Consider the following 12,607-nt stretch of genomic DNA (forward strand, 5'->3'; position numbering starts at 1 on the left):
AGAGACAAATAAAGGGGAAAACACTGTACTGATGATGGAGTTACGTTCATTTGCAGCAACTTATAATGTAGTCCCTGAACTCAGCTAAATTTGGTGCATGTTTAGTTCAGTGCAACATTGGATGGCAGGTTATAACCTCAACCAATTTGAATGCTTCATGACTCTCGTGAGGTTTGTAGGATGCATCTGTAGCGTGGTCAGAAGTGTGCAATCATAGCACAGACAGGCATACCAGATGCAGCCACTTAGTTAGCTCAGCCAAAAAAGAAAAACAATAAACAATGAAGTTGCAGTAGCACAGACATCAGTGTATATCTCTACCCGGTAGCAATGCCTCCCCTTGCTTCTTCACTACCCTTAGAGGTACCCAAAGTAGTTCATTTAACTTGTGCCCACTCATGATAGGAGTATACCTTTGAATACCATACAGAGCTTGCTTCATCTTGGACTCTAAACCCCTCTACCTTGCAGCTCCTTTGCTGTTGAGGGAACCTGCTTGCCATGCACGGGCTGCTTGTACAGTAAAGCAGCTTAGAGATTAGTAACATGGTGCCCTCCCAAATCCTTTGGTTTTGAGTAGGCTGCTGCCTTTGTGGGAGTTGCAAATCAAACACAGAACTTGCTAAACCTAAGCTATACCCAGCTCAACCTAAAACTGGGTTCCATCTCTGCTCTCACACCATATGACAGTTACCTACTACAGCTTTGAAGATGATGGGTCTTTTCTATGCTGTACAATCAAACCATGTTTTAACCATGTAGGTCCACACACACAGCTGGAGTTACAATGCAGATGGCACCTCCTGAGTGCCAGCCACAATTTTCTCACACACTCTTGCAGCAGGAGGAATGCATATTAATTAACCTAGGCTCAAAGGGACAACCTAGCACCTTCAGACAACAAAGTTGTTCTCCGGCCTCCATTTTCCTTCTATTCTAAATGGAGAGCTCTGGTCCCATTCCATTTTGCATGCACTGTTTAGACATGGCTCTGCATAACACAAATGTATTTTTGTAATTCATTCTGTCTCCGTTTTACTTTTTTTTTCTACTTCTCTAGAGACATGCTAGAATGTAACACCTGCATTGTTACATGACAAATTTTTACATTTACCTACCCTTTCAAACAATGAAAAAACACTTTCATTTCAATTTTTTTTTTAAGAAAACTTGTAGTTCATTTTAAACTAAGAAAAAACCCACCATGAAGCCAACACTGAACTGAAAATCTTACCATATTTATTGGCCTGCATGATTGCAGACAGTTGCAAGCTGCATTTCAGAAATTATATTCCACTTGCTACCAAGTTCTTAAGCATAGATGTTTTCTTCTAAAGAAGCCATATAAAGACCCCCTAAATAAATAAGAACACTGCTGCCCAGATTCCCAAGCTAGTTCAGAACACACATGACTCTCCAGCAGAGTTTTCTGCTTGTTTGAAAGACAGAAAGATTAGCCCCACTGAATGTAACTTGGGAGAACGGACTGTTCAGTTAAACTCCTAAGTAGCTGTAGTTACTGCTGTGGAAATGTCTGAGGATGACAGGATAGACAATGAATTCCTCTGTGCACAGACATGTACAGCATAACTTTGTTATTATATTTGCATTACATGTGTTGATTAAGATGTAGTACACAGGATTATCCCTCACTCCTTAAGCATTGTTTAACTAGGTAAAATGGTGGGACAAAAATAACTGCACAGAAGAGGGACTCATTTGCTAGATGCTGCAATACTGATTAGAGGTAGAACAAGAAAAAAGATTTAGCTCCGAGTTTAGCTTCTATTCTCCACACTGGTCACTAAACCATGCCACCTCCAGACAGCAGTGCAGATTTGTAACCATTTCTTTCCTCTGTGGCCTAAATCTGATTTAGTGACTGCCTTTAAAACCAAGTGAAAACAGCCTTATCAGGCTGTACCCCTTATTTCTCTCATCTACCTTATTATGACCCCTACTGAACTCCAGATTTCACTTGCAATTTTGAGACACGCACACACAGAGATGAAAGGGAAGAACTGACACTAAACAAGAAACTGCCAGACTGAACCTAGAGGATACTTCCATGCGAACAGAACACCTATAGGCAGAATGCCTATTGCTGTTAGCAGGGGAGTTACGAATAAAAGTTCTAGGCTTAGAGCAAGTTAGGAAAGCTTAGGACTCATGGACCACACAGACGACTTGCGGTGCACTTTTTACACACAGTTGTTAAAAAGAGTAACTTTATTCTTTCTAATAGTTTCACTTCCATTGCATTTTACATCAACAGATCTCAAATCCACATAGAAACCTCAGAATCTTCATTTTGCATGAGAATGGGCAGCTTGCTCAAGATGACAAATGCAGTTAGTGGTAGGAACTACCCCCTTCGTAGTCTTAACTCATAGGCTAATACACTGCCTTACATCATGATGCTTCTCCAGCAGTCAGACAAGTTTCAGAAAATTCAGACTTCAGATTGGAAAGTTCCCAAATGCAGATTCATACCAAACATCAAGACAGCCAAAAATAAGCTAGAAATTTCATAGAAAAGGTCAAGATGGCATATCTAAAACTTCTGCTTCAAGTCAGGAAACTGCCCCTCACACCCACACAAACAGCCCAGTTTGCTGGAATTTCCAACTTTGGCCCCAACCACAACTTGTAAGTACAAAATTAAAAGGGAAAACCCTGGGGTAAAGGGAGTGGAAGAACCCCATCACATCATCAAAGTTCCAAAATTATTTAGATTAACTCTGTGATGAAAAAATTAAGGAAATAATTGTAGATCTTTTATTCGAACCAGCTTGACCATTCTCAATACCAAAACAAAATTCACAAGAAATACTACAACAAATAATGCTTATTAAAATGTAGATAGAACATGCCAGACACATACAGACATAAAAACTGAATCCACAATCAATCCACTTCAGTATCAGCTCTCCACAGGCCCCTTGTACGAGCTGCTTCAGGGAAAAGAAACTCTTGAAACAGTTACTATTATATAATCGGGGGGGGGGGGGGGGTTTTTTAACTTTTCCTTATTTACTGTTCTCCTCCTGGAGATCTTGGTTGTGTACTTCTTTTTGAAACAGCTGTCGTCTTATTTCTCCTTTTTGAATCTTGCTGAACTCCAGATCTCAAACAACACTTCGAGTCAGTGAGTTCCACAGGCTAGTCTTCTAAGCTTCCACAAATACCCACAATTTTTAATGTGCCAGTTCATGATTTAACAAACTGCTACTCTCCCCATTTATGTCATTTACCTAGAAAATGGCAAGCAGAACCTAGACCTGGATCTGGAACTAAGTAATATATGAAGCTGCTGTTCTACATAAAATTGCTCACAATCCCCAAAACGTCAGTTTTAATCCTGCCTAACATGTTTACTTCTGCCTTTACCCCTTCCTTCCTCCCCACATTTCTACAAAAATATTGTTATTTTGTTAAAGAATATTATTGAAGCTGCCAGGTTGCTCAAAGTTTTATGTGTCACAGCAACCCAGTCGGATCATACCCCTGGTGAATAGAAAATATTCCAGATACATATATGGAATATTTGGTCACAATGAAAATGATACACAGAGAACTTAATTTAAAAAATAAACATCAACAATTTTGTCAAGGTAAGCCCAGATGGACTAAAGCTAACCAACTCTTAGGCTGGCATTCTTCTAAAGAATCATGAAGCACAGACATCCCCAAATGGCAGACACTGACAGATAACCATCAGTAAAGACCCTCAGCTGCCTCAAAGCACACACAACAATTTGGCATTGCTTTTGTGGGAAAATGAGGATTCGTTTCCTACCTGTCAATGATCACGGGGTCAGACGGAGTCTCATTTCTGTTGCCGCAACTTTTCTTCTCACAGCACCGACTAGAGAGAGAAAGAAAACCAAAATTAAAGAATTACTGGGACAGTTGATAGCCAAACAATCAGCTAAAAATCTTGTATGCAAACCTTCAGGACTCAATATATGCCTAGAAGAGTGACAGAGAAAATTCTGGCTAGGCTCTCCGGAAGGGAGAAGAACTAAGGGAACCGGGTGCCCAAATCCTGGTTGATTCCAGCTGGAGTTTGGCACTTGGCTCCCCGTAGTCTTTTTTGAAATTCCCAGCCAAAAATGAACAGCAATATGGTCACACTTTAGACTAAGGTGCTATTTATAAAGGCTTAATAAATGATTAACAGATGTCATAATGACATTACAGGCATGAGTATTATGTGTTACGTATGGTTAAAAGTCCATCAAAAGAAGGTGTTAGAACGGACTATAAGCAACCTACTGATTTGTTATATTCTATTAACCGATTTGTTGATTATTAAATACCTAGTAACCCCTAAGTTTCATATGGCCACAGAAAACTTCAACACTATAGAGGCACCAATGAAAAAAAAGAAACTGAACATACTTAGATCCTACTAAGGATCTGTAGAGATATTTTTTCAGGTTGGCATTTCATCTGTAAATCCTTTTGCAATTGTTTCAGTGACGGTAAGCCCTCAAGATTAAGCATGTATTTACACACATTTTATACCGTGTCACCACCAACATGATTGTATAGAAATTAGAACTCTCTCCGACGAGCTCACAACATGAAATAAATATATTTATCTGACTTGGTAAGAAAATGCAAGATAATGCTGTCACCCTCAGGAGCTTGCAGTAAAGTTTGTATTGCGGAATGATATCCGTGTTATGTCCACATCTATGCATGTGTGCATGCACATGTACACAAAGACGACTCTGTGTGTGTGTGTGTGAGTGCACACGCATGGATATATACATACATACACAGATATATCAAGAGATGGTACAGAAGAATGCAACCTACACTCAGGAATTATTTTATGTTCTTCACTCCCAGTGAATTAAACTTTCTTCAGGAAAGAACTACTGCATTTCCTTTTCCCATTTTTAATAATAATAATAATAAACAACAAACAAGGTCATTATTTGATTTCCACTGATATACTCGTTGACATGGGTGATGCTCCTTGCCTATACACCAGCTGAGTATCAAAAGCTTAACAGACTTTAAAAACAGTCCTTGCTCTGAAATTCTCAATTTTAAAAATTTGTAGCAACATGGAAGTCGGTTAGAAGATTTAAGCTGTCTTGATGCTCAGATAGTTCGTTCCAACCAAAGCTAACATGGGAGGGCGAGGATGGAAGCATCCAAAACTTTAAGTAGACTATATCAGAAGTCCCAGATGCCTCAGAAGTTACCAGATCGGATTCTGCCTTAAGTTACACAAATGCCTTTTCAAATTACGTTTTTCACATTCTGCTGAGGTTGTTCAAATTTACACATACGGAATCAAGAAACGGTTTAGTTTTTTGTACAGTGATACAATAGGTGCTGAATACATTTGCAAAATTCTCAAGTCAGCCTGAATCCCATGGTTTTCCAACTGGGGAGCAATTCCAAGCACAGGAATTAAAAAAAAATTAAACAAAACGCTTGAATTCACCGACAGCAGTACAAAATATGAAAGAATAGCTTTTTTCCTTGAAATGCCTAGTATTCAGTTATAAATACCTAAAATAAGCATTTAGACAAAAAACCTCTTTCAGATATGAACAATTTCAAATGCATGCATTTTCTCCTTAAGTTACAGTGTGTGCCAGGAACTTCCCGTTTGCAAGTTGAAATTGCCCAGCAAGATAAGATACAACTAGCAGATCTATTTGAATAGCAGCTCTAACTGTTTCAACATTTCTACATTCCCTTTGCCTCAAACCTGCACTTATTCATCGATGCTAGTCCTTTTAAAATAAAAGGATACACTAAATATTTAAAAATCCCTGGGGCAGACCCTCTAGCTGCTGTAAATTGTCATAGCTCCATCGACTTCAGTGGAGCTGTGGTAATTCACACTAGCTAAGAATATCCCCACTCCCTCCTTCTCCCAACTTTGTTTTAAGTGCATCTTTTATGCATTTCACTGCCTAATGATTGTTTATAAAGAATTGCATATTTTTGTACTAAAAGCCAAGATGTGAGATATTTTCTAAAGAAAAAAAAATAAAACCACAAAAAAGCAGAAAACCCTCACTCAGAAAAATATAAATTTGGCATGTACTTCTGGCATGTCTAATATAACAATGCATTGGAAATAACACTGTGAATAAATGCCTTGCTGGTTTATATGCCGCTATAATAAAACAACACAAGGAACTCAATTTTTAAAATAGTTTTGTAGTGTTTTGTTGTTGGGTTGTTTTTTTTTTTACATCTAGCTGAAACTGCAGTCATTTTCTCTCTTTGCAATAATACTAAATGACATATCCTTTAGTTGTGCAACTTATGCAGTGGTCATAAAAGATATTTCTGATTGCACTACAACACAGTAACGTTCAAGCAGAATACACTAGCAGTACCTCCACCACATCTCATCAGCTCATATACTCTTCCCAGAGAGGTTGCCATTTCTTGGCATAGTAAGTGTTTTGGAATGAATTATGCGAGATTGGAGTACAACATGGCTGGGTTCTGAAATAAGCACATCTTGTTTTATTTTAGTTTGCACAATTATCACAGTCAGGAACTTTACCTTTGTAATACTTAAAAATTTTCCTTCTAATACTGTGGCTTACAGCTAAAGTTCTCCAAATATTTTACAAATATCTACATTCTGATCACACTTGGGTAACAGATTTTTGTTAGAGTGCTAGATTTTTTTTTCCTTTGACTGTAATATTTTTTGAGCCCAAACATACATGAAAAAATGTCTTTATTAGGGAAAACAGTTACTCACGTCCAGTGAATGACTAGTTCACACGTAAATCAGAGTGCTTTTAAAGACTGAGGATGTTTCAGCCCAGCATTTTAGCTAAAGTACCTCTCAAATCTTTAAATCCCTGTTTCCAAGTATTTCATCACAGTATCCAAGCACTAACATTTCCACTGGGTTTGTTTTACAAGTGCTGTCTGTAACAGAATTGACGTGTTCCAATTTAAGCCAGTGGCAAAAATCCCAAACTCTGGTGGTCCAGGATCAACCCTACAATATTCTCTTACAGCAAATTATTGGTATGACTTCACCAATATTTACACTTCTGCTACAACACTGTGCTAGGAACATACCTTTAGAGATGCTCATTTGCTTAAAACAAGAATATCAAGACCTAAGACTTCTATTTTCTACACCTTTTCTTATTATACTTCCCCCTCTAACTAGATCTACATGGGAAAAATAATGGTTTACATTATGAACAGTCCTGAAAAAAAATAAAAACAAACACAGAAAACAAAAAGCTACCACAGACAATACCAGATCTACAAACTGAGTACTCCAGAAGGCTCATGTCAAAGGCAAACTTGCATCCTTTCCCTCCTCACACTTGACTAAAATGGTTTTAAAATTCAGCCCTCAACTTCCCTCCCCTCACCCCCCCACCAAAAAAAAAAAAAAAAAAAAATCTGTCTCTAATTTCAAACTCAAATAAGCTCACAGCATGGTGGCCTTTGTTTTGTTTTCTTCTCCCCAACTCCTCCCTGCAATTGCATAACAAAAGTGTCTAAATTCACACCATCTGGCCGATAAAGACACAGGCCCCAGTGGCCGCCTGGCCCAGCTGATTAGAGCTCCTGTCTAGTCTGAGCCTTGTGGCGAAAGTCACAGCTGTGGGGCTTGCTTGCACTCAATACAACTCTGTTATTAGCCAGCTGTAGGCCCTGAGACTACTTCTGTTCAAATTATACCACCTTTTAACCCTCTGAGCATTGAGGGCGTAGGGGGTTGCTGGCAGCAGCATAACAACTAGTTTCCTCTTAGTCGATAATTGGAAGAAAAAGAAGAAGAGAAAAAAGTTATTCCAGGAGAGGAGACTGTTTACCTTGATTTCCAACCACTGGGGGGAAAGACTGTGTATTTAAGACAGACCCACCTAACAGGAACAGTTCCCATTAGGCCGTAATAACCCAAATGAAAAAATTTCAGATCTGCAAATAAATAAATAGAGCCTCTCACTGAAAGCACTAATTATTGAGAGTTGAGAGTTTAACTTTCAATTGGTATGACAGATTGTTGTAGCCGTATCAATATTTAGACAACTTTCCTGCTAAGCATGCATCTGTCACTGTCTGAGTGGAAGATGCGGAGTTTCAGATGCGCTTGCCTCTATACAGCAAAAATATCTGCGTGTGTGATTACATAAAAAAAAAAACCACCAAAAAAAAGCCTACCTTCAACTAGCGAGGATTGGAAGAAGAGGAGCAGAAAGACAGGCAGACCCTTCTTTTTAAAAACAGTAGGCATCAATTTGGACAGCAGAGTGGGTACAGTGCATTAAATTTTTATATACTGTTACTAATGCAAACTAAACTAGGGGCTTTAAAAATTGATGCTGCCACTTAAGCAGCACACAATGAGGAAGATTTGATTATTGCACTTAAAAGAAATAAAATAAAATGTCAAGTTTAACTAGAGTTGGATCCATTCCCTTGGCATTATTCAAAGTGATATATGTAATGCCTCTTCAGAAGACGCAGCATCCTGTTCAGAGATACTTTAGAAAAACACAACATTTAAAATCAAATGTCTTGATTAGGTTACAGAGTGCTTTTGATTTCATTCACTAATCTGTGTTTTACACGGAAAGGACGTCCCCGAGTTGTAATTCTTCCTTCACTAATCTATCAAGCAGGAGAGTTCGGTATAATCAGAATAATGGTTTACATTTGTAGAACACTACCTTAAATCAAGCACGGAATATGTTTATAGGCATCAGTGGAGGCCAGGTATATAACAGTTGAACAGAGTATTTGATACTATAAAGGCATGGAGAGGAAGCAGGGGAAAAAGCCAAATTAATTTTATTTTAAAGAAGTATATTTGGATGGGAAGGTGCTGGTCTTTGCTGAAATATTTTAACTTCTAAAACAGAACTGCACTCTATACAGGAAGAGTGGAGAAAGATGAAGTATGCTAACTGTTATTTTGTTATCGCAATCCAGGACCCAACTGCCTAGCAGTTCAAAGATTTTTCTTCTCTCATGTTCACCTAGGTACAGTGAAGACTTTCAACAATATGGATAGCATATGTATATTTAAATATGTACGCAAGTTCTAGATGTGCCAGAAAGTAACATATATACCTTTGATCTTTGCTACTACATCTACAGGTCCTCGTAAAGCGCACCGTATACATCTCTCATACATGATATATGCTGTGTTTGCGCATACGTATGTGAATGTTGGTCAAAAGTACAATGCTCATTTTCTTAATTAATGAGAGCAAAGCACAACAGATAAACACTATACATTTACTTGATTCTTATTATATTTTAAAAGTAATGGAATAGTTGACATAATTGTTAAGTACCGAAACTGAGACTTTCCCTTGACAAGAACTCTGTCCAAATAAGCTGCTCTTGCTACTATATTAACTCAAAAGCCTACTTTAAAAAAAAAAAAACCAAGTAGCAAACTGCAACATTAAAAGCAGCAACGTTCAGTCCAACAGCTTAACCCCCTCCCACTAATACAATAAATCACAAACTGTGTTTAATACAGGTCAAGACTAGTTTTGCCTTTATTTTATGAAAGAACATTCTGTACACAATTTAACACATTTTAATATAAGAACATTGACTGTTTGCATTGTTATATGTATTGAAAAAAAATTAATTACATGAGAACAGGAAAAGTAATGTTACCATGGAAGCATGATGTACATACATAAGGTACATGTAACTTCAGACTTATACAAATGTTATTAAAAACATCCTCAACTCTTTTTACCCTCTACTTTATAATTTTACATGCTAAAAATAGTGTCTTTTTTAATTAAAAGGTGGAATTCCCCTAAATATTGCTTTACATGGTATAGAAAAGAAGAATTTGTGTTTTGGTTTGAGTGGTTTCTTTTTGGTTGGGGTAGAACGAAGCAAAATTAAAGAACATTAATAATGATAATTTAATTAAGAAAATTAAAATATTTCACCAGAGGAAATAACATGAAGAATGGCTTTTAGTTTCCAGGTAAAAATCTATAAGTTAAACTGCTCGTTCTCAAAAGGTGAACAGGATTTTTGTAAAAAATAAGCATATGAAATGTCTCGATTTAAACAACACATACAAAGGCCTAGTTTAAACAAAAAAGCACAGCTCAGACTATGGACCTGGGGTTGCTAAATCTCTCGCAGTGAAAAACCAAACCAAAACAAAAAAACCCCAAATATCTGTATTGAACCCAAATCAAATATTATCCACATGTAAAAAAGAAAGTCTTCCTACACAAAGAATCTCTCTGACTCAACACCAAAACAAACGAACAAACAAAATCAAACTCTTTCAACCTACAACTTCATTGGAAAGGACATTTTGGCATCTATGGAAACAAACTTCACAAATGATATGTGGTCAATAAAGTCATCTTACCTGCACATGACTTCATGGGTAAGCAAAACTCTGCACATTTCGGGATTCTTGTTCTGTCCTTCGTAAGTTATGGGCTACAAAAATTAAGAAAAGGGGTAAGCCAGTAGCGTCAGGGGGTTACTTATTTGTCATAATATTCAGATCTGAGGTGAAGGCTTTTTACCATTGCTCACCATCACTTGCATATAAATACCTTCCCCCAAAGCCTTTACGAGCAGGGAAAGCAGCTTATTCAAAAATATTGATAGGAAGTGGATAAAAACCTACAATCCATAGAGGAAAAAAAATAGACTTAAGAGCATCACTTTTCAATTGCCCTCAAAAATAAGGTCTGCAATACAGATGAACAAGAGACAAAAATGAACCAGAGAAGAAAAAACATGCAGGGCAATGTTAAGAAAAAAGGAAGGATCAGGCGGGACAGGATAGCACGGCACATATTAGCTATGCTCACCTGCTTAGTGACTGAATCGATGAGTCTAACATACAGATCCTGTTCAGTTCTGACACCTAGAGCGAGATTGAAGAGAAATAAATAATGCTGTTACATGCATCTTTCCAAAAACATTTAGTTTCATCCAGTGCCTTATTAAACATCCTCGGAAAGACCATTTAGTTTTGTTTCCTCCAGTGTGCATCCCAAGACCATCCACACCAGGTGAGCTTCAGAGTACATCCCTACACTGAAGGGGCATCATGCACAGGAATTTCTGTGTATTTTAGAAATCATAGTGACAGCACCTACAAACCTTGCCTCACTGTACAACCTACAGAAGGTGACTGGAAAGGGGACTCACCATTGCTATAAAGGAGTTGCAGTTTGTAATGCGTGCCGTTGTTCGTCTTTTCATTGCCTTGCTCCTGAAAGAGAGAATTAAAAAAAGAATTATTCCAGAACTTACACTTGGCACATTTAAAATGCAAAAGCTGATAATCATGATGGAAGTGACAACAAAGTTCATTAAAATTCTGAGAGGTGAATCCACTGATTGGGATATATTAACCTTCCGAATGACCCAGGACAAACTACAAAATACTGCTGACATCTTTTCCTGTAGGAGTTCAAGAACTTCTTTTCCTCTCTTATTTGCTATTATGCTCTCAACTTTTTCAAGGCAATATACTGAGACGAATTTGTACATTTCAAGTCCGTTAATATCATGCAGATTGATAGTGGGAAAGCTCAGTGGGTTTTGGTTTTAATGTGTTCATTACTTTGCAATGGTGTTATTTTAAATCATTATTGATATTTATTTCCTTAAGGTTGTGTTACAGGGATGTTTCTTGCATGTTTTTTTTACTGTAATTTCCTAGAAGATAATTATTTATGAGCGTTCTTCATAATTAAAAAATTCTTGTCCATAACTAAGAAAATAATTGTAAAAACAATGTGAAGTGGCCAACACATGGATTTCGAATCCAAAAGCAAATGCTTTTCAAGTCCTGCCATTGACTTTGAAGTCTTAAGAAATACATATAATCAAGCTCAACAGATAATATGACATATTACAGGTCAGATTCCACTTCTGTTAGTGTACTAATAAAACTTGGCAGATCTGGTAGGTACCAAAAAAAAAAAAAGCGCATTTCTCCCCCATGAAATTTTTTACTCTCTTTTTAGTGGGTGTATGAAATTCCCATTGTATTCCCGATACAGCAGAGGCTTGCAAGCCTTTTAACTACAGCAGCACAGAGAGGGCAACAGCTCTACCAAAGCACCTGAACCCTTGACCAAGAGCTGGTGGTATTTTGTTAGGGACAACAGATATTAAAAGTTAGCAGCTCAACGAGGGAGAAGAAAAGATCAAATTTGGAGAGGAAAAGAGGAAGAAGAAAGATAACAAGCCTTACTTTATCATTTTCTACAAAGTCCACAAAAGCTGTCCTCTCTATTTCCACGGGCTGCCCCTGTCTGTCGTAGAGAGCCAGAACAAAGTGAAAGAAATTGGATTTCCTCAAGTTGGAGGGTGGCTGCTTTTCAAAGTGAGCTCTGGACAAAGCTACTCCGCTGTGGAGGAAACATACGGGATAGGGTGTGGGGGGAGAGACAAAGACATTACCAGATTGTGCAGTAGTAACAGCAAAACAACAACAGAAAAGGCAGAATACATTCAGGGAAAAGCCGGGAATCGTCCACCTTGTGCGAGTGCCACACTAGGTTACGAACAGTCACTTGTCATCACCGATTCCGACCCTGGCGCTTTCCCATGGCCGCGGGCACGGCAG

General features: G+C 37.9%; 1 protein-coding gene across 1 annotated transcript; it reads right to left on the reverse strand.

Moving 5' to 3' along the window:
* Positions 1-3,795: 3,795 nt before the first annotated feature.
* Positions 3,796-12,590, reverse strand: LOC104073776 (transcription factor COE2-like). The gene is made up of 6 exons (XM_009573675.1): positions 12,565-12,590; positions 12,233-12,389; positions 11,179-11,242; positions 10,836-10,891; positions 10,382-10,455; positions 3,796-3,868 (listed from the first exon to the last, which is right to left on the reverse strand). Exons 1-6 carry the CDS (start codon positions 12,588-12,590, stop codon positions 3,796-3,798), a joined length of 450 nt encoding a protein of 149 aa, XP_009571970.1.
* Positions 12,591-12,607: the final 17 nt, after the last annotated feature.

Source organism: Fulmarus glacialis, unplaced genomic scaffold (assembly GCF_000690835.1).
Source record: "Fulmarus glacialis isolate BGI_N327 unplaced genomic scaffold, ASM69083v1 scaffold46532, whole genome shotgun sequence".
Taxonomy (NCBI): Eukaryota; Metazoa; Chordata; class Aves; order Procellariiformes; family Procellariidae; genus Fulmarus; species Fulmarus glacialis.

Excerpts from the sequence above, each read along its gene's own strand:
- LOC104073776 (XM_009573675.1), bottom strand. The coding sequence starts at position 12,590 with ATGGGAAAGCGCCAGGGTCGGAATCG. Across the intron at positions 11,243-12,232 it reads ACTTTGTAGAAAATGATAAA|GAGCAAGGCAATGAAAAGAC; the intron begins GTAAGGCTTGTT and ends TCTCTCTTTCAG. Across the intron at positions 3,869-10,381 it reads ACCCATGAAGTCATGTGCAG|TCGGTGCTGTGAGAAGAAAA; the intron begins GTAAGATGACTT and ends TTCTCTCTCTAG.